The sequence below is a fragment of the Peromyscus californicus genome, unplaced genomic scaffold (assembly GCF_007827085.1).
Source record: "Peromyscus californicus insignis strain IS unplaced genomic scaffold, ASM782708v3 Scaffold_7__1_contigs__length_154581171, whole genome shotgun sequence".
NCBI classification, from domain to species: domain Eukaryota; kingdom Metazoa; phylum Chordata; class Mammalia; order Rodentia; family Cricetidae; genus Peromyscus; species Peromyscus californicus.
This window is the reverse complement of record NW_026294595.1, coordinates 136,224,058-136,251,678: the sequence shown is the minus strand read 5'-3', so window position 1 is coordinate 136,251,678 and position 27,621 is coordinate 136,224,058. Positions and strand designations below refer to the sequence as shown.

Here is a 27,621-nt window from a genome sequence, read left to right as displayed (position 1 = left end):
ATGAGAATTCTCAAAGGACAATTCACAGGCTCCGCTAGCAGCTACATAAGGAGTGCAAAAGAAACCCCAAATATTATTACATGATGCATAAACATGCAAGACCTATAAATGGGAAATATGAAAATTAAAGGTCTGATGAGGAGGGAGAATGAAAAATGGCCTCTCCCTGGGCCAGCTGGTTTGAGTTACATTTTATGGGCAGCGTGTGAATTCTAGCGCCCTTGTTGAATTTGCGGCAGACTCGCACATTAGTTTTAAGGCTCCCTCTTGAATAGGAACATCATAACGCTTTTTAATTGGTGCTGATAAAAAACGTAGCATTACTTGTAGGTTCCTGAGAGAAGTGAGTTGTGAAATTGGGTTTTCATTAAACCTAATGACGGAAAATTAAGCATAGTGCATCTGGCGAAATGGGGTGCGATAAAAGGCATCACTTCTGCATTATCGAAGGTTAATAAGGGAATAGGTGAGGTAAGATACATTGGAAAAGGGAGTCCAACTAGTTGAATTAATAAACCTTGAAAATCCCTTGGTTCCAAGTCCTCATGGCATCATTAGCGCTGGCATCGGCATTATCACAAATGTTACAGCAATACAAGTTGTTAAATTTCAAATGCATTCATTTTCCACTCCACTGTTGGTTTTGCTGACACTAAGTTTACAGTCTGTCTAGCAATGTGTTTAGGGGGAAATATCCATATTGATAGCCTTTTCAGTTTGGAAATGTTTGGCGTCTCACAAAAATTTGCCAGGTGCCAACTCCTAGGAAGCCTGCCCCTGCCAGGCAGCTGGTTTCCCATGCAGCTTGCACCCTGGGTCCTTTAGAAAAGTTGGGGGCAGGGTGTAACTGGAGTACTCCTGTGTCCACCTGGCTCCTGTAGCTGCTCAGGCTCAATTAAACACACAGAGATTTATATTACTTATAAACTGTATGGCCGTGGCAGGCTTCTTGCTATCTGTTCTTATATCTTAAATTAACCCATTTCTATTAATCTATAAGTTGCCATGTGGCTCATGGCTTACCGGTATCTTAACATCTGCTTCTCATTGTGGCGGCTAGCAGCATCTCTCTGCCTCAGCCTTCCACTTCCCAGAATTCTCCTCTCTCTTTGTCCCGCCTATACTTCCTGCTTGGCTACTGGCCAATCAGCATTTTATTTATCAATCAATCATAGCAACATATATTCACAGCATACAGGACATCCCACAGCAGCATGGCATATCTCTGTGGTGGTGTCCACATGATTGTGTTTAAGTGGGAAATAAGGGTTCTAGGGTTTGATTTGATGTCACCTCCATCTCCAATCCCTTCACACCATTGCAGGAGCTATATTTACTGGAAGAATGCTTCCAATGCCTGACAGCTGGGACACCTATGGGAAAGAGTGTGAGTCTTTAAAAAAACAGGGTTCTTCTGCAGAACCCTCAATGGCTTCACACTGGTTTTAAGAGTCCTTGCATTCTCAGACTTTCTGGATCTGCCTGCCATCATCTGCCACAGCACTGTCCCATAGTTTTTATTTATGCCTGCCTGTCTGCTCTTAAACATGTCTTTATCTCTCAGGCTCTGATCTTTTTGCTTCAGATGGCTCTTATATTTTCCCTTCTAGACCATCAAGCTTTGAGTGTGGACTCTATTTCTTTCTACATTGCCACTGTCTAAGAAATCCTTGGCACTGAGTTGACTTTCATAAGTCAAACTCATGATTACAAGGGTATGACGTAGTAGGGACACAACCCCAATATGTGCCAGGAATTACATTCAATCAATGCTGGTAAAGATGTATCAACCTATTACCAAACCATGGGAGAAAAAGTAGGAAGTATTATTCTCAGTGCATCCAGGAAGATTTTTAAACATCTCACTTCAGCCCTTCTTTACTGTGTATGAATTTGTATCATCGATATCTGTCTGTTGGGTGGTTAGGCTAATTCCCAAAGGCCAGCTCTTGTCTACTCATTGCATTGAAGCAGGAAATGCTGAAGCCATAGGAGACACAGATACTTCAGCTCCTGATGAGGAATGGTCCAATCAGTGTCTCAAGCTCAGGCTAATCAAATCCATAGCTTTGTCTCCCCTGGGAATGATAACAGACAGAAGGATGGAAAGTGAAGAATGTGACCCTGACTCATTCATGACACAGATGAGCACATGAGGGTAGCCAAGACTCTGATTGTCCCAGAATGAATAGGTTTCCCTGGATATTATACTTTGAATACTAAAACCAAAGAGAGGTTAGGTAAGTGTGATCAGTTGGTCATCCTGCAGGCCAGACATGTCTCTCCAGTATCCTGTCTTGTGAGGAACTAATTTTGATGTTGTCATATAGGAGTGGATTGTGCTTTCCCAGAGAGCCTGTCTGATGGGTTATTGTGACAGGGAGGACAAACAAGCTGGAGGGGACATGGCTTTTAAAAAGAGAAGCTGCAAAAAAATCTGGAATATATACTAAGCCTCTCAGGGAATGCACATGGAACAGGCTTCCTGGATGTTTGCATGGGAGCCTCAGTATCTGAGAACATCTGGATATGCACATCAACTGCCACATCTGTCAGGTCTTATCCCTTGTATGGTACGAACAAAATGGCCCCAGGGCAGAGACTGTCAGAGTATTTGAGAAGATGTGAACACACCAAGCCAAGATGATGCTGGGAAAGAAAAACTGTTTCCAAAGTGACCAAACAACGGAAGGTATTGAAAGCAACTCAATATGTAGAGATATTTTTATGAGTGGAAGCTATAACTTTTTCTTTTTTTAAGATAGAGAAGGTCTCATGTGGTCAAGTCTGGCTTCAAACTTACTATTCAGTTGAGGGTGACTGAACTTCTGATCCTCCTGTCTCCCCATTTGGATATCTAGGATGACAAGCCCATGCAAACCAAGTATTATGTGGTGCTGGGGACCAAATTCAGGGCTGTGAGCACGCTAGGTGAACACTACCAACTGAGGTATATCCCCACTGCCATATCAAGGGGTGTGGCAGAGGATGCCCATGAGAGTCGTGGCTGGTGAGATAAAGGAAGACATTTAGAGAAATCTGCAAGTTGGGATCAGGGACATTTCAGGGTCAGTGGTAGTAAGGCAGAGAATAGAGGACAGGAAGGAAGTGGCCTCTGTTACAGAGCCCATTGCTGCAGAGAGTAGCTGGAGAGTTGGAGTCCCTGCTGCCTACTGGGAGTCCAAGACTAGCTAAACTTCCTCCTGGTGTGCAACCCAAAGGAAACCAACTAGGAGAGAAATCACATTGCAGACATGCTAGCCCAGAAGCAGTCGCATAGATCTTCTGGCCAGGCACCTGAGACTCTCCTCATCTGCACACAAGCAACAAGCCTACACCTTCTATTACATTAGGCCCACAGCTTCCCAAACAAGAAGGGTCTTCCAAGCTTTAGTCAGCCTGGCTTCTTACTACTTCTGGGATTGGCTGGTATTGACCAAGGCACTCAACAAGTCCAGAGAAAGGGCTGAGGACAGGCAAGGGATAATCACTAAACTGTCACTTTGTCTTCACACAATCGATGAGCCCTTGAAATTGAAATGAACCAAGGATCATCCATGTGCATTGGTTTGTTATTTCACCATTTAAATCTGTGCACACGGCCAAGCCAGGGAAGCACTGTCCTTTGTCTTTCTATAATTTCCTGGCCAGTAGAGTGCAGTTCAGTCCCTCTGCCCTCCTCAGACCACGCTGGGAGTGGGGATGGGGTGCAAAGAACAAAACTCCCCAAGTGAGGTTTGTCCTGCTTCTTTTTCTTTGAAGCAGATGGCAGTCGTGGGGAGCTGTCCCAGCCCACCCTCACCATTCAGACTCACCCCTACCGGACCTGTGACCCTGTAGAGATGAGCTACCCCCGGGACCAGTTCCAGCCGGCCATCCGAGTGGCAGACCTGCTTCAGCACATCACCCAGATGAAGCGAGGCCAGGGCTACGGGTTCAAGGAGGAATACGAGGTAAGAGACTAGCCTGTGAGGATTCCCCCAATAACTCACGGGTACATTTGGAATGCTAAAGCCTTGCCTCTGACCATGAGCAACAATGCCTGGGAGCATGGTGGAAATGCTCCACCAGACCCACTTAATCAAAACTTACATTTTAACTAGAACCTAGAGATTAAATTTAAGAAATATCATGCTCCAAATCCCTACATTTTACAGTCAGACCATTCTTCACTCTGAATGTAGAATGGCTCCAGCCCTCTTCCCACAGGCTGTAGAAGAGCCAGCCCATCTCCCCACCAATAGCGTCTGGCATGCCTGCCTTTTCCTGCTCACCTCTTGCCCAGTGTTCATGCTTTCTGTGCTGTTCTCACCATGCTCCATCAAGTCCCCAAGAAGAACTGCTGTGCCCTCTCTCTACCTCTTCCTCCCTCCTGCAGTGGTCATCCCTGTCCACCCACAACCCCCTTACTCCCAAAGCACCTTTAGTACAAAAGATATGAATACATGCTGTAGTTATTTCAGGAGCTTAGGGAGTGACAGACAACCACAGCCAATACGGCAAGTGCCTGAATCTAACAGTATTAGCCTGTAGATTCCTGACCATGAAGCATGCTAGCAAGGCTCTTAGGGTTCTAGTTTCTCACAGGTCTCTATCTTCTCCTCTGTCCTGAGTTTCCTTTAGTGTCTTCAAGCACCACCCTCAGCATCCAAGGAATGACTCCTGCATTCCCTTTGCTTTATAATACAAAACAATTTCTCCTCCTGCCGTCTTTGTTAAACTCCTTTCTGTTTTGAATCCTGCCTACCAGATCCTACCTTTTTTTTTTAGAATTTATTTATATTTTATGTATGAGTGTTCTGCACTCCAGAAGAGGACATCATATTCTCTTATAGATGGTTGTGAACCATCATGTGGTTGCTGGGAATTGAACTCAGGTCCTCTGGAAGAGCAGCTGGTGCTCTTAATCACTGAGCCATCTCTCCAGCCCCAGATAATACCTTTTACAAATGAAAATTACAAAAGAAAAATCCATTAAGCTATTTTCCTAGACCAAAGAGCATCTCCTCCCTCCCTGGAAAAAAAAGTGGTAGTTCTCTTAGGGACAGTGGTTGCAGCCATCTTCCTCTGTCCCTCCCACTCCTCTCCCCCTTTCTTCCTTGTCCAACATCTCTTCAGCATCTTCTGTATAGCATGTGCTAAATGATACCCACTGGGTATCACCCCCTCCTTCCCTGCCTTCCTTCTTCCCCTCCCTCTTTCTCTCCTCCTTTCTGTTACATGCAGCAATGACCCAGATATGTTCTATTTAGTTCATCTTTGTGGAGTGAAGGCTCCTTGTCTCACACCAGCCCGGACTAAGTTTATCCCTCAGACTATACCCCTAGAACACGTTTACATGGTAGTATTTCTGAAGTCATGGGAGGACAGGAAATCATGCTAAACTTAGGATCAAGATAGCTGGGTTCCAGTGCAGTAAGCTGTGTGATCTTGGCATATAATTTTGCTATCTCAGTTTTTAAATTCTTCATTAGTCGAAGAGTGTGCCTAAGTGGCTCCTAGGACTATATGCTCCTAAAATTTTATGGGAATATAAAACAGTGGAGAGGGGTGTGTTTGCCATACTTTGAGAACAAAAATATTCATGCCAATGGATGCAATTACCAGCTCAGGAAAACCAGCAGTTAATTTCAAATATAATCTAAGTCAAGTACCATTTCTCTGTGTGTACTCAGTCTATTACAAGAGCCTCTTAGATTTAAAAAAAAAACATTGTTTCTTTGAAAAAAATATTAAGACACAGATTGATAAAGGAAAATGGATTTGTTTACACTTTGCCCAAACCAAGGACAGAAAGACTCTTGGTTGAAGCCTTTTCTGCAGCATTGTTGTGCAGCATTGTTGTGCAGCATTTATAGGAAAGACGAAACAGAAGCCAGGAGATATGTGTGTGTCAATTTAAGTTGCCAGGATTGTGTGGCACATCTTTCCAAGAGGCAAGCTTCTCCTCTGGTTGGCACAAAAGCTGATTCAGACTTTCCCTTTCCCCAGCCTGGGGTTCATTGGGGCCCATCATTTCAGGATTTTCATAGCAAACAGGAAGGTACAAATCTTTCTTTCGAATATTTCCTCTCCTGCCAGGATAGTTACAAGACTACCAATTTTGGAAGACTATTGGAACAAGAGTTACAGGTAATGCTCTCATCGTCTCTGGGTCTTCTTTCCTAAAAGGATGAATGGTCCCAAGCCTTGTATGTGTGCTGATGCACATGGATACAGATCACTTTGTTGAGCAAACACCTCAGCACAAGGTGTGTTATTTGTAAAGGCATGCCCAGTATTATTGTGGTTTGATGAGCCCCTAGTCATTATACTTTGTCTCGAAGTTTCAAATAGCATCAATAGTGGTGTGTAGTTTATCAGAAAGGTACGCAAATGGTCAAAGCGTAAAATAACGGTTCTGTGAACTTTCAATCCAAAATTCAAGAACAGAAATACTGACACAATTGACTATTTTGGTACATTTCTCTCTAGCATATTTCTTCTAAAGCATCTGTTCCTATATGATCAGCATTTGTTCTTTGGTTTGGTTTGGTTTAATTCTTCTTTATACCTGTCAGCATCTCCCAAACTTTTTAGCATGGAAATAAACTTAATTTATGACAAAGAATCAATGTTATTCCATCATTTGGACCTCACCCAGAAATCTCACTAGTAAAGCCACCCTTATCCTTGTTAGTTCAAATTGTATTAATCAGTGAGCTAGCATGCCTTGCTTCTGGTTAATAGCATTGTATGATTAACCTGGAGTTAATTAGAAAGCATTGTTAATTGAAATATGCTACTTTGTAGGATGTGGTTGTCCAGTTTCTTAGAAACATCGCTGTGTTTTTCTTTTATCATAAAGGCTCCTATGATTTCCAGAATCTTCATCTTGAACATGAATTACAGATCTGCTTAAAGACACAGAGTAGACATAAAACCGAGCCTCCATTTCTGTTGTCATATAGGCTGCTATGTGATGTCCTTGCCTGTCACCTCCCTATTCTGCTCTGCTTTTATTTTTTCATGCCAGTGTGTAGATTTGACAAGCTGACATCTAAGGGACCCTGAGCTTTAGCAAGCTGTGCCTTCTAAAATCCAACTTAACTACACAAGCACTCCCAGATTTTCTCAGTAAATATTTCCTGAGTATTCATTATTGCTAAGGACTAGCCTAGGCATTTGGGATACAATAGTGAGTGAAACAAATTCATGCCCTCATGAAGCTCGTATTCTAGCAGGGAAATAGAAGCTAAGCATAGGCTGAAAATAAATAAATAACTGCTGTGTTACAAACTACTTCAACTAAGAGCAACAGAAAACGATTTATTGCAATAATTGGTTCTGCGGGTTAGAGATGTAAACAGTGAACAAGAGGTACAGTTGATCTCTTTTTTGAAATGCAAGGCTCCATGGCTAGGGGCTGAAATCATCTACAGTGTCTTTATTCTGATGTCTAATAAGTGGCACAGACATCATCTGAGGTGTCAGTGGAGGTTTTCCACTGGAATTCCTCTAAACAGCCTCCTGAGTAGTCTGAGATTCCTGGCAGAATGGCAACTTTCAAAACAACTGGGCTTATGTTTGTTTGGTTTTGTTTGCTATTTTCTTTGTTCTTTTTGCAACAAGGTTTCTCTGTGTAGCCCTAACTGTCCTGGGACTCACTCTGTAGACCAGGCTGGCCTTGAACTCAGAGATCCACTTACCTCTGCCTCCTGAGTGCTGGGATTAAAGGCATGCATCATCACTTCCCAGTGTGGACTTTTTATATGGTGGCTCAGAGCTCCAAAGGTGAGCCTCCTACCAAACAAAGTAAAAATTGCAGAATGTTGGTGACCTAGACTTTGATGTCACATTGCATTGGATATGAGCAAAGAAAAGGCCTCTCTCCTTCCAGTGCAGAGAGGAACTAGACTCCACTTCTTCATAGGAGGGCCACTTTCCAGATTCTAGAAGAGGACATAAGTTACTAATCTTAGGGTGATATGGTCTGCTAGAAAAAGAGAAAGTAGATAGAACAAGGGAGATAGTCTAATCCAGAGCTGTGACATGCAAGCAGGTCCAGTATTGATTAGGATAAAAGGATTGTCCTTAATATTTAGAGGGAGGGATTTCAACAAAAAAAGAAAGCTGGTCAGTATACAGTGAATACGTGCTAAGCATGAAATAATCAGATTGGAAAAATAAGGAGGGACCTGGTGCTTTTGTACATGACAAACTGGTATAAGGAGTTTGGATTTTACTCTGAATAAACTAGAAACTTACTGTAGAGCTGTGAGAACTATGGGTGCCAATGGTCTGATTTTATGTTTAAAGACTCATTTTAGCTGCTGTGTTGAGAATGGGACACAGAGAGGCCAGGTAAGACAGTGATGTGGTAACCCAGATGGGACAATAGTGACTCTGGCTTGGGCCAGCAGAGGAGTCTATAAGAAATGGTTGGGTTCGGAAGATGTCATAATGAGAGAGCCAACAACATTTCTTAATACATGGTGTATAAGTAAAGGAAAGGAATCCAGGATGACTCTGAAGTTCTTACCTGAACCGCTAGAAAGATGGAGTTGCCACCAACAGTGATGAGAAGTTACACAGAGGTCAGATCTGGAGCAGCTGGAAATTCAATTGAACTGAGTTTGCAATGTCTGTAAGAACAGTTGGCTATATGAATTTAACCTTGAGAAAGAAGCTTGGGCTACAGAGAAAGAAAACACTGGTAATAGTAAAGTCATAGTACCAGATGAAGTCAACAGCTATGTCAACAGAGACAAGGATCTTGGACTGAGCCTTTTGAAAGTCCCACTTTAGGAAGATATAGAGTATTTCCCATGGGCTATGTGTTGGATGAGGCTATAAGGACTGCAGAGATGCAGTAACCATGACTCCATCTGGAGAACTGAGTTTATGATTAAAGACAGGCATATATAGGCTTACAATTTTAATTGTAGGACAAAATGCTACAATAAAGGAATACCCAGAATTACTGTGACCCATAGGGATAGGGCATATTAAGCCTAACCTGAGGGTATCTGTATTAGTGGTTTTCAGGAAAACACTAGCCTAAACCAATTATAAAGAAATAAGAGTAAGTACAAACAGAGAAGAAAGTTCTGGACAAAGAACTGTAAGTAGATTGAGTTAGAGGAACCACAAGTAGCTTGATGTATAAAATATGAGAGTGCCTGAAGGGAGATGGGGCTGGAGTTATTATCAGGGACCTACATATCCAGGAAGAGGGCAGTATTTGGCACACTAAGGAATTTGGATTTTATTCTGGGGTCATGGGAGCCATAGACAGGACAGAAAATTTGAAGTAGATTCGCACTATAAATCTTGTAGTAGAGAAGAGATACTGGAGGCAAGTAAGCAACCATGGCACTAATTCTTGGAAACGATGGACCTGCACTGCCCAAGCATGGAGACTGGGCCTAGATGAGCCCCCCACACTCTGTATGTAAAGCTGTAAGTCATCTTGTTCCCTTTGACATGGAACTTGAGTCCCTCAATATACATCTTCTAAGTTTCACTACTTGAAGTAATACATGGCTTATCCTGTACTGAGAGTTAAATGCTTGTACTCACATCCTACCATTTTCTCAAGTATGTAGGTGATTTTCAGCAAGTCATTCCTTGGTTCTCACTTACATCCTCATGTACTGAGTATGAGTGGATTGGTCAGGCTAATCCAAGAGCCCTTTGTATATCTAATATTATGAGAGTCCAAATAAGAACCTTTTGGCCAGACTAATTAGGTTTCTTTAACACAGAAGTCTCTGGGGCACCCTCTCCCATGCCTATATCTCAGGATCTAATTGATTGACCATAGTTCAAAGAACTCAAGAAGGACTAAGGCAAATTAACTTCACTTGCCATGCATATCTAGGTCTCAGCTGAGATTTTTAATCTTGGCTTCAGGTTAGAATTAACCTGGGGAAAAAAATTTAAAACAGCAGTGCATTGGCCATATTTGAGACCAATTAAAATAAAATGTGCTATGGTGGGATCAGAGATTTCAACAAGCTTTCTAGTTGATTAAAATATACTTTAAAAATTACTAGTCACTAGTCTTAGGAAACCCTTGGAGTTTCTGGTGTGGGCCATATCTGTGTCCACAGACCATCAATATGTCTGCTTTATTGTCTGACCCACAAATCTGCCTGAGATAGAATACAGTTACATTCAAACAAAGACCATGACATGGTCATGAACTACAGAACCTTTTCTTCTTTCCTATTCTCCTAACCCTAGCCAAGATGATCCCACTTTTTGTAGTAACAAACCAACAAAAGATGCCATAGCATGTCAGCAAATGTGAACAGATGTTAGCTAGAAAGCAGGTTAGCATGATGAACAGAAGAGTAGCAGGTTTGGGAAAGATGAGGGAAAACAGGAAGAGGTGACTTTGTGATACAGACAAAGAACACAAGTATGTTAATCCCCATCCAACCCAGACAGCTTGTCGTAGTAATGAATGGAATAAGCCCAGTAGGGTAACCAGAAGGTGTCTGGTTATCACAGCTCCATTAAGACTATTTAAGGCAACAAGGAACAGCTGTGAGGAATATGATGCAGTCTAATGAAGAGCAAACATTTGTTCATTTTCCAGCTCTGGCCGGATGCACCATGTGCACAGCTTTTGAGGGGAGAGGCCATCTTGCTTAGTCATCTGTGGGTGATGTCAGACAGGCAGCCTCCTAATGGCGCATAACCATGGCAATGGAAGCTTCCTGAGCAGGCACAAAGTACACTCCCCAGTTGGTAACAGATTAACAGAACATCCTGTTGCTAGAGGGACTCTGGTCCAGTTCCTTGATTTATAGATGAGAGGGGTTCTGGGGACAGGCATGAGAAATTAGTGGCAGATGCTCAAATCATAAATGGGAAAACATGGTCATTCGTCTACTCTGCAAAATCATAATGGCCCAAATGGAAGAGCCAGGCTTCCACCTGCTCATCTCACTCTCCTGGCAGGGTTAAAACAGGAAGAAAATGGGCCAGTTCCTGCAAGTGACCAAAAGGCATTGGACTCATGTGGTGTCAAACTTGGGAAAGAGCTCACATGGATGATACTATTAACTCAATCCTTTTGGCCTATTTTTATCAACAGTGTTCATAACACAGGTGACAGCATTTATTTGTTTATGTTTGCTACAGGAACCCTCCCAACTGAGTGAGTGATCCTCAGGATTCTGTAGAAAGGTTCTTGAACCAAGAATCAAGACCTAGTTCTCACCCAGATCCCAAGATTCTGCATAGTCTTAGACAAGGTTTTCTCCTGGGTGAATCCTAGTTTCATCCTTTGTGAAATGCTTGACTGTGGAGTTTGCAGCTCTTTTAAAGTCTGATAGTATATGGCTTTTTCTAATCACTCATCTGGTCAAAAACACCATCTAAGTACCAGTGGTGTCCTTTCTACTATTTCAGGCACTAGAGATAACTGAACAGAAAAAATGAAGACCATGTGTTAAGGAAGCTCAATACCTCACCATAGAAGGGAATTCCATAGCTTAACTCTAGATAAAATGTTTTAGAGCAGTGGTTCTCAACCTTCCTAATGCTATGATCCTTTAATACAGTTCCATATGTTGTGGTGACCCCCAACAATAAAATTATTTTGTTGGTACTTCATAACTGTAATGCTACTGTTATGAATCATAATGTAAATATCTGATATGCAGAATATCTGATTTATGACCCCTGCAAAAGGGTCTTTCAATCCCCTCCCACAGGGCTTGTGACCCATAGGTTGAGAACTACTGCTTTAGAGGCACATGGGTGAAAGCATTGTAGGAAAAAAGCAGGCAGGTGTTACTGACATTGTTATTATTTATTTTGGCTTTGTTGCCTGTTACCAAGATAAATAAGAACTATCACAAAAGATATGACACTGAGCTGAGGCAAAGTAGAATATGGAGGAAACTATGTACACTCTGTGTGTGTGTGTGTGTGTGTGTGTGTGTGTGTGTGTGTGTGTGTGTGTGTGTGTCAGTGTCTGTGTGTCTATGTATCTGTATGTGTCTTTGTCTGTGTATCTATGTATCTGTATGTGTCTTCGTCTGTGTGTATCTGTGTCTGTGTCTGTGGATCTGTGTGTATCTGTGCTGTGCCTGTGGAGGACAGTAAAGGGCATCAGATCCCTGGAACTGCAGTTATAGGTGGTTGAGCATTCCCTGACCTAAGTGCTGGTAACTTGGGTCCTTGTTTAAGTGCTCTTAACCACTAAACTATAGTTATATCTCACCCCCACCACTACCACCACCATAATCAACAAGGTCATGATCATGATCTACAATTTATCCCTTCTAACACTGAAGTTTAGGAAAGAGTTGTTGGCCCAGAAACAACCTCCTAGATGCTTGTGTGTAGTGTGTATAACTAAAACATTGGGCTTGGAGCTGGGGCTGGAGGCTGTCTCCCAGCTCCCAGCTGGAAGGGATCAGGAGATCCTAGTGCAAGCTTCTCCACTGAGCTTGAAAACAAGGACAAAGTCTTCTTCTTTTTTCTTCCCTAAAACATCTGGAAAATAACATACAAATATGAAATATTATTCGGAAGTGCTGGTTAAAAATTTAAGTGATTAACAATAATTTTATCCAAGATGCAAATCAAAACCAAAGTGAGCTATTAGCCCACCCTAGTTAGAATTGCTGTTATCAAAATGGCAGGAAATAGAGGGATGGAGAGATATCTTGGTGGTTAGGAACACTTACTGTTCTTGCAGAGCACCCAGGATCAATTCCCTAGAACCCACATAGCAACCCAACAATCATCCATATCTTCAGTCCCAGGAATCTGATGCCTTCTTCTGACCTCTGAGGGTACCAGACACACATGTGATGTACATACAAGCAGGCAAAGCATTCATGCACATAAATTTTTATTTTAAGGCGGGAATTAAATGCTAGTGGAGAATCAAGAGGTAGGGGAACTCACATATTGTTGGTGGGCATGTAATAAGCACAACCATTATGGAAAACAGTGTGGAGGGTCCTTAAATGGCTACAAATAGAACTACCACATAATAGAACTATTCTACATTAAGTTATACATCAAAGGAATTTAAATGAGAATATAGAACAGACATCTTCACTCACAATAGCTAAGATATGGAATCAACCTAGGGGTCCATTGGCAGATGAATGATAAAGAAAATGTAGTATGCATACTCAATGAAATATTCATCCATACAAATGAGACTGTCATTTTCAGCATTACGGATGAACAAGAGACCATTATGTTAAGTAAAATAAGTCAGGCATAGAAAGACAGATAGCACATAGTCTCACTTAAATGTGGAAACTAAAATACTGGTTTTAAAGAAGCAGAGACTAGAACAGTGGTCACTAGAACCTGGGAAGAGTTTGAAAGAGGGAAAGGTAGAGAGAAGATGGTTTGTAGGTACTTGGGCACAGTTGGGAAGGAAGAACAGCTTTAAAGTCTACAGTAGTGTGACTGTGTTGACAACAGTTGATTGTATATTTCAGAATAGCTGCTGGAGGTTTTGAATATTCCCAACAAAAAGAAATGACATCTGTCTGAGGTGACAGATATGCTTATTACCCAATCTGATCATTATGTATTGTATAGATGTACTGAGCTGTCAGAGGATACCTCATAGGTATACACAATTAGTATGTGTCAATTAAACGTAAGATTTTTTAAATGGCTCACCTCAAGAAAAAGACAACATGTCTTACAGAAAGAAGCCAACAGAGAAAGCCCCTCACCTGTGTGGGTGGTCCCTCAGGATGAGTGGAGCATCAACCTTTAACTTTGAGGCTGAATCTCCCCCCAGGGCATTTGCTATGTGCCTCTGCCTTGCTGCCTACAACAGCAGCTCTCCAGAGTTAATGTATGTCAGAGCAGCTAGTGAGTTAAGAAAGGACACTGAGGCATAGGGTCACTGATGCCAGATAGCTATTGTATAAATCGAGGACATGGTATGGCTGAGGGGAAGGTTTTTATTGTAAATATGAGGGAGAGTAAATCCAGAGGAATTTGGAAGAATCCAAAGCCAGGAGTGAAAGTAGTGTACTTGAACATGGATAGCAGACTGAACCAGGCCAGGAGAGAGGAGAGAGTGGGGAGCAGGGCAGGGGTTGGGGAGAAAGAGACAACCAAGCGAGAGGAGGCCAAGAGAGGAAGACAGAGAAAATAGAGAGCTCATAGCTGAAATAGCAGGTTTCTATGGGAATGACAAGCTGGAGAAAAGGAAGCCCATGAGCTGAAGAACTTTAGAGTAGGGGGCAGGGCAAGAAGAGCTAAGAAGAGCCAGGATGCCAGCATGGACTCTGCAACAAGTGTTTGTGATGCTAAGAAAGACTGGAGGCCCACATGTGCTTTGGTCTGTTAAAAGATACAACACATAGCCATTTGTCCAGAGTTCCCTTTGAACCTGACAGGCTATGGGGTGCTGCATTTATCCTTAGGAAATCTGGATATCCACCAAGTTTGAGAGCCACTGACATAAAAATTGTCATCTGAAAAAAATCTGTGTTTTTTTTAAACTTTGGGATGTGTGTGTGTATGTGTGTGTGTGTGTGTGTGTGTGTGTGTGTGTGTGTGTCTGCATGTGTGCACTCACACATGTATGCATGTCTGAGTACACACATTTTGTGTAGGTTTGTGTGCATGTACATGCAAGCATATGGAAACCAAAGATCAAGCTCTTGAGTGTCATTCCTTAGGATGTCCTTCCACCTCCTTTCTTGAGACAAGGTTTCTCACTGGTCTGGAACTCACTGATTTCATTCATCAGGTTGACCAGCAAGCCCCAGAGATCCATTGGTCTCTGTCAGCCCAGCACTGGGATTACAAGCTACCATGGCCAGCTTTTTTGTCACCTGGCTTCTGAGAGTTGAACTTGGGTCCTCATGCTTGCCCAGTAAGCACTCTCCCAAATGAATGAGCTCTATCCCTAGCCTTTTTCCTTTTCTGTGACTTTGAGCCTGGATCTCACTGTATAACCCAGGCTAGCCTCGAGCTCTTGAACGACCTTGCCTCAGCCTCCTAAGTGCAGGCTGTAATTGGGCCCTTTAAGGAATGTTTCATGACTCTACACACAGACACACACTCAACTATTCTGACTTGATCCAAGTTCCCATGGCAGACAAATACCTGTATCTTGCAGCAATCTGATTTTCTACTTTGCTTCACCAGCAGAATTCATAAATTACCATCTATTTAGTGACATGCTATGCAATAATATTTGCTCTTCTGATGCCATTTTGAGTAGATGTCATTAGTCATCTCCTCCTGCCTTCTCCATCCACATTTATAATCCCCAAGGCATATGCTTTTCCGCACAGAATAGGTAGTATTTGTTGAAAGCTTAGCCTCTGCCAAGGCCACCACTAACTCACACAGCACCTCAGAGAGAAACAGCAGAAGGTGTAACTGCCTCAAGATACTTAACTGTCACTTTCCAAAAGATGTTCATAATACAGATGTATAGAAAACTATACTGTCTGGCGTGTGCACAGTGCTTCTTTAGATCTATTGCTCTTGTATTGTCCCCAACCTGCACAGCTGTCCATGGTGGCCCTTATTATCTAGTAAGTTCCCCCCACAGACTTCAGTAAATTGAGTATTAAATGAGTCCATGAAAAGATTGGGACTGAACCTTAGACTCCCAACAGATGATGAAATTCTCTACTACCTGAATTCTATGTCTTGCCTAAAAAATAACTCATTCCTGCTTCCTAGGAAGTCCCCCATTTTAAAATTGAGAACCTATATCCCAAGAATCCCTTTGATTTGTGACAATCTGAGACAAGTGGTGCCAGGAGTCCCCCTTTTTATGCTTATGCCAATAACTTGGATGTTTCTTATGGAGCACACAGTAAATTCTTAGAGTAAACCATGAAGGACCTTTGTACGGAGGAAGATAAATAGTCTGTGAACACCTTACACCTCAGGCATTGGTCCAGATGCTGTGGGCTTTACCTCAGGTAATCACTAATTGTCACAAAGCTCTGTGGAACATGCCTCTTCATTTTCTATGTTAAATAATTTATATTTTAATTTTGAGCATGCCCATGCTGAGTTTTAAGAAATGCACAGAATGGTGTAGACACCAACATAATCCTAATAATCCCTAAAGGGGAAACAACAAAACTGTTCTTCCTGCTCCCACTGTGGTTCTACCCTTCCCCTCCTCTCACCTGAAGGGTGTGTCACGTTATTGGGTCTTGGATGGCAAAATGACTCCCAGTGAAAATATTCATGCACTACGGACAGCTTGCCTTTCTACCTTCCCCCCATTCACATCCATAGTTGGTATGCTCTAAGTATTTCTTGACAAGAAAAGCTAATGACAGGCCCTACTAAAATGACTCCTTCTTGGTGAGGACTCTACGGAAGTTTCCTGCCATAGAATACAGTGGGAACAGGAAGAAATCCTGGTGGGCTGAACTGATTATGGGGGAGGCAGGCTCTTGTCTGTGCCCTGAAGCATCATCCAGGAACTGGCTGATCAGCAATCCTGGGGCCTGGTTTTGCTGCACCTCAGGGCATTTCACATCCAATTATTTCCTGGGATACAGTCAAGCCAAGGGGAATGAAGGAAGGAATCACTGCTGACAGAGCTGCTAGGTTAGTGGGGCTGCAGGAAAGTGAAGTGGACTGGCACACCTCAGCACAGGATTGGAGATGAGTTCTTCTTGGAAACTATACTCTGAGGTCTCACTATTTGGGGTTTGGATCCAAAGAAGAATTAAAAGCATTATAAAGGCCCCTCTTAGCTAGTAGGACTAATCCAACTAGTAGATGAAAAAGAACTAGCCAGGCAATCATTAGGGATGATTCTTGGTTCTAACAGGGAATTAAAGTACTAAGTAGGGAAACAGAGGCAGGTTACTCAGAATTGGGGACTAAGTCAGCACAAAAGAGCCTAAGAAGGAATGATTTGTGATCATGTAGTCTGAACCTCCAACTAACCCTGTGACTTGGCAGGTGATTGACAGTCATAAGAAGAGTGTCTGAAGTAGGCACCAATAATCATTTCAGCATGAAATCCATCAGGCCTATCAACATAGGTGAAGTGGAGGTGAATCAGGTGGCAAGTGCTCTCTGCTGTTTATCATGGTGTGACAATGGCTATTGTAAAATAGTCCCAAAGCATTCTTATTGACTTTGAGTAAAACTCACATCCTATCTGTGACCTGTAGGACTTTCACTGAGTCACACCTATGTGCTGTGGAATATTCCTTTACACTGTGTGAATACATGTCGATGTGATTGGTTTAATAAATAAGCTGACTGGCCAATAGCTGAACAGAGTAAGATTAGCAGGAGAGCCAGAATAGGAGAAAGCTGGGAGGAAGAAGGACAGAGTCTGGAGCTGCCAGTCAGATGCAGAGGGAACAAGAGATGAGCGTGCCATGCTAATAAAGGTACCATCACATGGCAGAGCATAAATAAGGAATATGGATTAACTTAAAATGTAAGAGCTAGTTAGTAATAAGCCTGAGCTATTGGTCAAGCATTTGAAATTAATATTAAGCCTCTGAGTGATTATTTGAGAGCAGCTGTGGGACAGAAAAACTCTGCCTACAACTATGTGTCACTGATCCACATATGTATATCTCTTGTTCTTTCTTCAAGTTCTAGAATACCATGAGCCCATTCCATCTCAGAGCCTCTGCACTTATTCTTCCCTTCACCTGGAACACTCCTCCCAGCTCTTGCCATGGTTTATATTAGCTCATCATTTAGTTTGAGATCAAGTATGTCAACCAAAGACTAATAGTCACATACATAGTATTGAGAAAGTTGGGTTTTTTGCATACCCCAGGTGCTGTGTGACTTTTCCTAGGGACACATGAACAAATCTATTCACTCCAGATAGATAACTGACAACAGACCAAAGAAATGATTATGCCAAGTCTAGCTTAGTGAACCAGTAAGTTTATTGAGGTAGCTTATAGGAGTATGGGTGAAGTTTTACATACAGGACATGTATGCCCCTAAGGAAGCTATATCATAACAAAAAGCCCACACAGCATGGTAATGGCTCACAAAAGCTCCATCCCTGGTTTTCCCCCATAGGATTTGTAGCCAGGCAGGTTGGTTGAAGAATCTCCTCTCTTCAGCAGCTGTTACTGCCTATATAACGTTGGAGAGGGACCTTGTGAATCTTCTAAGTTTCAGGAACTTCCTAAGACTTGTGAGATATTTACTCTTTAGGCCTTGTAAGTTTTACTTCCTGACTCTTAAAGATCTTCCCTATAGCTTTAAATAGTTCAATTTGGAAAAAATTAGTATGCAACATGGAGAGGGGTGGCTTCTCAGGAAACAGATGTCAGAAAGGGCTCATAGAATGTGGGGATGTGCTCAGTGAAATTATAGACGGCTTAAGCAAGCTTCAGATTAGATGCTAGATGTAGTATTATTGGGCAGCTTGATGAATCTTACTGAGAGAAAAATGTAGCTGGCAAAGAGGCAGTGGGCATTCCTGTCAGCTGGGATTGAGGGATGTTTAGCCATTTTCTTTGTGGTCATGAACAATGCTCATATTTTTGTCTCTGTTTAGATGTGGCTGAAGAAAGGTCTTACAGTTGTCCCTTCCCATCATGACTCTCACAAGGGCTCTCATCTCAGACTGGTTTCAATGAAATGTTTATGCTCAGTAGGAGAGCCCTGGGGTTCAGCTATGAGTGTCAGGCCAGCTTGCCAGTACCAGGTCTTCTTTCCTCCTTCTCAAATGTCACCTTTTCAAACAAACCTGCCCAAACCTCTCTATCTGAATTGCACCTTATCCCTACTTGCTGTCCCCCTGTGTTCCCTGCTTATCGCCTTCAAAGCACACAGTATGAACCGTAATCACTTGTTTGTTTGCATGTCATTTGCCTCTCCCCACAGTCAAAGTGGTTCATGAAATAGTATTTGTCACATCTGCAGCCATCATTTCTACAACCAGGGACAGAACCTAGCGTCAGATGACTAGCGTGGAAGGAAGTGTGGGAAAGCAGAACACAGTCTCCCGTGTTGCCGAGCAGTTATTCTTCTGCCTCCGGACTTTGCTTACCTAGGTTCCACAATAATCTAGTTCTTTTGTTTTTCTCAAAAAGACCTTTTCAAATAACTTTTGAGGATGTAATGCATACCAAGGCTCAGCTCTCCAGGGACAAGGACATCCCCAAACAGATCCTTTGAACAAAAGTTAAGTGACTTCCTCGGGAAAGGAGCACTACGGAAGAGCAGGAAACCTTCCCACACTCAGAGGGGAATGCAAAAATAGGGCTTCGCACTTTAAGGAGAAAGAACAAGAAAAGGGAACCAGAGATTGATAATAGAGGAGTATAACGAGGTGGCAATTTTGGTTTCAAAAGAATGTGATTAGCTCCTAATGACTGCCACCATTCCCTGGTCAATCTACTGTAACTAGCCACTAATGTAAAAATAATGCCCCTGGCTCCTTCACTTTGAAGACAAGATGAGTCTCCCTTTCATGCTCTTACCCCTCAGATTTGTTTTCTTGAAGAGATTATCCTCTATTAGACTGCAGCTGCCTAAAAGGGGAAACATATGGGTGATCAAAGTCTGCCAATTAGGGGCCATTACCACCTCCTCTTGGTGGCTCTATTAGGTGCACCTTCTATATTTGTCAACATCATCGCAAACCCATACCCACCCCACACCCCATCCCTGGTTTCTTTCAACCTCACTAGGGGGAGACAGAAGTCCTGGGGCTATAGTAGGTGCCTATGTGTATTCCCATGGGGAAGCAGCCTTCAATCTTTACAACTGTTACATTGGGTGCAGGATTTTCCTGGAATAGGTTTGCCTTGGCTTATTTCCAAGGCCATGGCTGTGATGTTAAGCAACCATTAAGAACTCTAGGAATGGCAAGATGGACCTTCATTGGATCTCTTCAGTGTTACAATACAGAGGGCCCATGCTTCTTCTACTGGGCCCATGGAGGCAGACCAAGACAGAGCACAGGGCCAGAGGAAGGAGAAATCCAGCCAGCGATGCTACTCAGAAGACAGGCAGGAAACTGAGGGACAGTGAGCATTCTGTCACTGAGGGTGTCCCAGTGATTGACACTGTGAATCAGCTGATCAGCTGCCTGAAGGTCACAGGGGGCAGGACAGTTTTCAAGGTCACTGATGATGCTTCAATTTCAAGATCTTTGTCATCCACAGGCACAGAAGCCACTTCATTTATTAGTCATTTAATTCATCCCAAACTTGTCATTCTAACAGTATAAAGTACAGTCCTAGCAGTGGGCCCTGGAAACAGAATTATAAATGAGATGTTATCCTTTCCCTGAAGAAGCCCATGGAAGATAGGAAGCCAAGTTGGAAGATAAGCTTTTAGATTATTAGAGGTAGAGATGTCCATGTGATAATATAGAAGTGACTGACTCTAGCTGAGAATACAGTAAGGAAGGGTGAGCATAAAGACTACAAAAGAGAAGAAGCTTGGTTGAGTTTGGAAAGATACCTAGCGATTTTACAGGAAGCCTCGAGTAGAAGGGAATTTCAAGTAGAAAGAACATGTGTAAAGACTCAGAAATCTGAAGGACTTTGTACATGGCAAGAAGTAAGGCTGAAAGAACATTTGGGATGAAGTCATAAAAGGCCTGTTATGAATTTGGAATTTATTCAATAAAAAGAGAAGTAACTGGGTCCTGTTCACAGTTTATAAAGATCACTCTGACAACAATGGAGGATAAATTGGAGGGAACAAAACCAAAGCCAGGGAAACCAAAGAGGAGATCCAAAGGTAAATTATCTCTGCAGGTCAATTTACCATTTTCACAGTGAAATCCCGTGAGCGCTTTGATCATTGCCTATGTCCACATTTTATCACAGACAGTGACTTATCTGGTCTGGAATAAGACCTTGGCATTAAGAGCTTGAAACCATACACAAGTAACTCTAGCATGCAGCCATAAAGAGACCTTAAGCTAACTGAAACCTAAATTCTGACACACATGCTGTATCTGCAATACTAAATGTATTTTTTCATAAGATTCATGTGAAAATATTATGCCCCACCACCATGTTGGAATGAACAGTGGACTTTTATCACAGAGAGTTTCAAGTGGAAAGTTTGATCCCCAAAGCTCAGCCCAAATATCATGAAAGACAGAGCTGTCACTAAGCCTCTGACACGCAGCAATATACCAGCAGGCTGACTGACAGAAGTAAGGCTGCCTGGTCAGGAATAGCATGAGGTTGGAAGCAGAATGAGGTGCAAGAACAGGAAGCATCTGTGGTCAAAAGATAGCCTAAACCAAGGTATAGGTTGCTATAGGCATGCTTGGTACCCAGAGGCCAGGATTGCTTTGTTTCCCCTCTGAGATGCCTACCTAAGGGTTTGAGGCACACAAAGAACAACATTATGAGCCAACAACAGCTGAAAAGACACCTTGGAGTGAAATTAGAAAGCATGGCTTAGTCATGAAGCCCAGGCAAAGCCCTCTCATTAGTGCCTTTCGAAGGTGGCTGTGGGAAGGAGAGGAGACAGAATGGATACCAGTTCTACATATCCAACCACTGCATAGATGAAGCCCATGGTCATGCTAGAAAAAAAAAAAACAAGAAAACAGGTCAGCAAAGCATAGACACAAGCTAAACACATACTTACAAGCAGATGCATTTCTCTGTGGTTGCTTTTATTCTACAGCCAGAGGGTGTGATTCAAATATGTATCCAGATTTTCATAGATAAGTCTTGAATATAACCTTTGCTATGGGAAACCCACCAAAGTTGGTGAAGCCCATGTGAGACTAGATGTAAGAAAGGGTTCACTGTACACAAACACTACTTTTTTTATGCACAGTGGCCATGCCTTTCTCTGAGCCCACAGCCTGCTGAGTGACTGGATTTCTGGCCAGTTGGTGAGTTCTTGCTCTTAGTTAGAATGTACCTAATGAGGATTAGATGGGCAAGGTGAAAGCTGATGTGTTTAGATGAGTGAATGTCTTCTCCTCCTCTGTGCAAACCAGAAGCTGCAAATTCAATATCATAAGTAATGCAAGGACCATGAGCAGGACATTTAGCCTGTCCTTCTGTGAGGAAGGATAGAGACACTCATCAAAATAGGGCTTGTCCTGCATGCTGCTGCAGGCTTGTTAAAGCTGTTCCTACTCCACGAATGCTCATTTCTACCCTTCATGATGGTACTGACTGCATCTTCCCTTTGTTCTGGACCACTTGGCACTCAGCTCTTGCAGACTATCCACACGGGTGTTTACTTGGCTGTCACTTACATAGTTGCCTCCCTCTTAAACTGACTGATGACTTTCTAGCTCATCCCTCCCTTTAAGCTCTAGAGCTCTACATTAAATTTCCTGATCAACGGCTCAGCTTATATATCTTGCAGACATCTCAAATTTGGGTGCCATTATTACTATTATCATTTTTTACTAATTTCAACATATTAAAATATACACAGTACCCACTAGTTGGCAATCTTCTAAGTGTATTATGTACCCAAAATGCAATGCTTAATTCCTACCCAATTAATCATATTTCTTCCTCATATTTCTCCATTTCAGTAAATGGTATTTCTCTGGTTCTTCAAACCATTGACCTAAAGGCCAGCCTTCATTCTTCTTTCTTTCATAGTTCCTATCTAAATTCTTTGCATTAGTACCCTGTACAAATCCACACATTCATGGTTCTCATGCATACCAACCTGACATCTTCCTCTAGTAAGCATCTGCTTTGTTATCCAAGGGCTTCCTCAAGACTAAAGAATATCCACACTACTTACAGAGCATGGCATAAATATGGGGGGTTTCTAACAGTTATTCTCCAACTGCAGTAGAAGGGAAACAATGGATAAGCATTCCAACTCTCTCCTTCCCTTCTCGTCCAAGAGCCCTGAACATGAGATGTGCTCATTAATTATTATGCCCAAGTTTTGCTTGGTGGTACAATGACAGTCTGCCCTGTCAGCTTCATACCCTTAATTGTCTGCTTTCCCCATTCTCCTACTCATTCTCTTTGATTGCCTCCAAACCCAACCACTTGTACTGAAAGCCTTATCTCTGGTTGTGCTCCTGAGGCAACCTAAGTCAGACACACTCAACTGAACACCACAAAATAATTACTTTTCTTATGTCTACTACTACTACCTGCTCCAACAGTCCAAGAGCCATTATGAGGTATGATTGCAGTAAATTCATTACCAATTATCCTGTTTCTTCTCTGGCTTTCCTACAGCCTGCATTCCACACAGGAACATGAATGCCCTTTGTATAGCATATGAGGTGACCTCCTTGCTCAGAGCCCTCCAATGGTTCCCTACCACACGTAGAACAACATTCTGTATTAACCAGTAACTATAGTGCTTGGAGGTCATTTAGATTCTCAAATCTCTCTAGAATTTTCCAGTCATTATCTCCTACCCCAACAATCGTACCATACTCTCATCTATGAACATGATCATGTGGTCAATCTCTGACCTTTGCATCTGTTTCTTTTGCTTGGAAAGCACTTTTTACTTCTCTCAGTGTGACTTGCCCAACAAGGAATGAGTTTACATGTGAGTTTTTCACAGAAAACTTCCTAAACTTCTATCCTGCTCTATTTCTTCATATCTTCATTATATAAATTTGGATTTTCTTTGTCCTTTTCTACATTTCCTAATCCATTGGATACTCTAGATTCCTAGTACCTAGAAAAATTTCCAAAACATATTAGAGGATCAATGAGTATCTGCTGAGTATATGAATGAATGAATAAATGAATGAATGAATGAATGAATGAATGAATGAATCCTTGCTGCTGTAGACTGTAAGCTCATGACAGAAATAAGACAGAACAATATTTGAGCCAATGAACAAGCAAGGTAAGACCACGGGAGGCAGCACTATAGGCACATAGCCCTTTATACTGAGTGCCCATCACAGTGGATATTCATTTCCTGTTGTTGGTTCATCTACACTTGAGGAGAGTTGCCATCTCAGGTTATGCTAACCAATCTGCCTTTGCTTTGTAGGCCTTACCAGAGGGACAGACAGCTTCGTGGGACACAGCCAAGGAAGATGAAAACCGCAATAAGAATCGATATGGGAACATCATTTCCTGTAGGTGTCCTTCTGGGAGTTTCTATGTCTTAGATTTGGGGAAATGTGGGAGAAAAAAAGTTCTCTTTTCCTGGGATTTGATATAAAATAATCCTTATGTTCCTGACTTTGGGTTAGTAGATTATTACAACGATCGCAGGAAGGGATGGTGAGGCCCAAATGAAGTCAATAACAATCCTAAGTGAGGAAGAGAGGGAGAGAGGGCTGTCACAAAACTGATTGCCACTCAGTGATAGCACACCAGTATTGGCACTTCCAGATGATGGTATGAACAGCCTTCTAAGCAGCAGAGGGAGAGAGAGCAATGTTACCCGAGAAAATATTGAGTTAAAGCTCTGTTAGGAGTTGCCCATAGCAGCCTTCCTGTGATCTATTGTAGCCCAACCCAGGCCTTTTGACATCCTGTCCACTGTGTGAGGAATATTTCTTAAGATCTCAGGGTACCCCAGTTTGGGCAAAGCAAGGGGAAAGGAGGAAATCCTAAGGGACAAGTTATTTCTAGCACAGTTAAAAGTTTTGTTCTAACTGTCTAGACATCGCCAAAGAAAAAAGCTGGAGGAAGAATAAGACACAGGCAGTTTGTAAAGGAAGAAAGAGGCAGAAGTTTTCGCTTAGCTGTTTCCTGTGCTGATTTAGGAATGGGCTCTGAATAGTGGAACTAATCAGAAAACATTTATAATTTCTCTCTTGCATGCAAACAGCAAGATTTCTTGCAAGTGAAGTGTCGGAAAGAGATATTCAAATAGTCAGCAAACATGTATTAAGACATGATGTGTGGGCCTCCTTTGAACACTTCCTGGGCTGGGCGCTGGGAGATGTCTTTGTTCTGGGACAGGTGGCTATTCACTGTGATTTGTCCCCACCATCATCTGCCACAACACAGTGCCTGGAGTACACTAAAGTACCTAGTGCATTATCCAATGTTCTTGTCGGGTTGTGAACTCAAATGGGGTTCACTGTCAAAAGTAGGTTTTCAGTGCCCTGCTCCTAGGAATATTGAACAGATGTGGAAAACAAATGCCTAGAGCATAAGGAAGGGAGGCTTACTCATAGAGACAGGAATACTCAGGCCAACGGACAGAAGACAAGATGTATGAGAGATATATAAAAGATAGGCAAGGCCTCCTCAGGCCTACCAGAGCTCATCCCTGCCTGGGTGATCACCAACTGTCCCCTGGATCTGGCCCAGCCTCTTCCCAGTCTCCTCCATATCCAACTGGCCCAAACTTTCTACCTATCTGATCCTTGACAGAATTCATAAAGATCTTTACTATATGACTTCAGTGGTATTATTTTTCTACTAAAAGCCCTTTAGGCATTCCTTTTCACCCTTGAGTTCTCCTTCTTGCAAGGCCTTTTCCAGATCCACTCATGGGGGCTCAGTCCATCATAGTCTCCTTGGTAAGCCACGCTGACTCTCACACAGCTCTTGAGCTTTCCATGTTGTCCCTCCACACCTCAAGGTCACCTTGACACATTCCATTCTCTCCATCAAAGTGTTCTTCCCTTCTCTCTTTGACTTGCTAATGTCTACTTCTTCATTTGTCTATCAACTATCATCACTCTCTAGGGGAATTTTTTTGACCGTAAACATGTAGACGAACCACAGTATTCAGCCCTAGAACTCTGTGTCTTCTGTTCACCTTGGCCTTTGTCATTGCTGTACATTGAGAGGCATATGGATGAGCCTGCTTGCTTGCCTCACAGAAGCACAGTCCACAGCCATCTTGCATTTCTATTTCCCCAAAACTTCCATATGACTTATGTCTAAAACATAAGAACTGAATATAGGAGGGTCCTGTAGGGCATGAGCATTGCATTTCTGTCTACTGTGCCCCCAAATTGATAGTGAACACCTTAGAAGGATAACCGGAGGAAGGCTGGATCAAGCCAACACTACACTGGAATAAGTCCAAAGAGGGAAGAGCCAAGAGAAGACAGGACAGGAAGGAGAGAAGGACACACCATTCCTGCTGAGAGCACCATTTGATAGCCAGAATTGCAGAAGGCAATAGAAATGGAATTGAACTCCTTTGCTGAGATGACTTCCTAGTACCTATAGCCACATCACTCACTGTACAGTAGCTCCAATGGCAGAATGGGGAGCAGAGGCAGGATAGAGTTAACAGGGATCAGGTGCCCAGGCCCGCTATCCTGGGGAGCTATATTCTAGCTATAGAAGCTGTGTGTGAGCTCCTTTTTTAAGTATGCATTCCACATACCTCATGGTTCCACCTTGCCCTGCCCACGTCTCTTTGACTAAAGACTATATCCAAAGCCAGGGAAAGATGCTATGCCCAAGCACAAGACAGACAGCAAATCTGAAGAATCAACATATCTGGGAGAAACCTCAGCTGCCGTGAAACCCCAAGTTCCTCACCAGTCCTCAGAAGGGCCTCTTCCACATCATTTTAGATTCCCAGAGAAATTACATTGTAGTTGTTCCCGGCCTCAGAAAGCTTTACAACAGCTTTCTAGGCTGCTTCTGCCCCCAACCCCAGCCTTCCAGTGCTAGCCACTCTTCCTACAGACATGTCTTACCTTGGAATTTTTGTCTTATATCCAGCCCTGGAGAAAAAAAATAGAGATGGAGAAAAATCAGGAGCCTTACTAGTATCCCCTTTGTGGTTTTAAATAAACCCTAATCTCTTTTCTAACTGAAGTTCAGTGGCTGTAGGCATATCAGAGCTAGGATATATACTATACTAGTATATATACTATACTGAGTCCAGCGGAGAGACACAGACCAGGTGACTTGTGGGTCCAAAGAGCGACACAAGACATAAAGGGGAACAAAAAAAGGGGCTCCTGAAGTTTCAATGAAAATGGTTAAAGAGGAACAGCCCAGAGGCCTAGAAAGTATCCCTGCCCTTATATGTGTCCCTCTCAAAGGCCAGGCCTGCCCAGCCTTAGTAAACAGAAATATTCTTGGCACAAGAAGAAAACCAGCTGTGATTACCATCTTAAGGAGCCCAGGTTCCCAAAAGGCCTGAGTGGAGGAGGAAGGCCCAGGCCAGGGAGCACAGCAAAGATTAAAGGGGAAAGGAGGATGGCAGGGGCTGCCATCAAAGATCTGTGAAAGAGAAACCTTGGTAAAAGAACTCTTTCTTCCAAATGATCCCATTGAGAATGTAGTAATGGAGACCGGGCTTTCCAGGGAGTAGAAATGGAAAGGAATGGAACAGAAGGAAATGAATGGGCGAAGTGAGAACAAAGCCCTTTGCTTTCAGATAGCTCCAGGGCAGAGACTGTGAGCAAGAAGGAATTTCAAGAATAGCAAAGTGTCCATCTCCCACCCCCAGCCTTGTGGACATTCTGGAGCTTTCTGAATTTGGCAGGAGGGAGATGCCTGTGGAAAAGGCAATTCTCAGAAGGGCTGCAGATTTCATAAAGTGGCACTGTCCTGTGATCGGTCAGGATCCCAGTGAAAAACTGATGGAACCTCCCGAGAGTATCCTTTGAGAAGTAATGACAAGTTCCTTCATAAAGGTGTAATCTAGGAGCAAAGATACTAGAAGCCACCAAGGATTCTGCAGGGAGAAATTGCCAGGACCTGGAGACAGAGTCTAACTAAGCACAGGTATGTCCCCTAGTGG

General features: G+C 42.7%; 1 protein-coding gene across 18 annotated transcripts in view; it reads left to right on the top strand.

The window, feature by feature from the left end:
• Positions 1-27,621, top strand: part of Ptprt (protein tyrosine phosphatase receptor type T) — a 1,101,940-nt gene that overhangs the window by 1,015,050 nt on the left and 59,269 nt on the right. For 14 of the 18 annotated variants that reach the window (XM_052726074.1, XM_052726080.1, XM_052726075.1 and 11 more), the window contains 2 exons: positions 3,763-3,953; positions 23,938-24,025. In XM_052726074.1, the coding sequence (XP_052582034.1) occupies positions 3,763-3,953; positions 23,938-24,025 (279 nt within the window). The remainder of the gene's footprint in view (positions 1-3,762; positions 3,954-23,937; positions 24,026-27,621) is intronic. The other 4 variants (XM_052726079.1, XM_052726072.1, XM_052726077.1 and 1 more) reach the window with 1 other exon arrangement.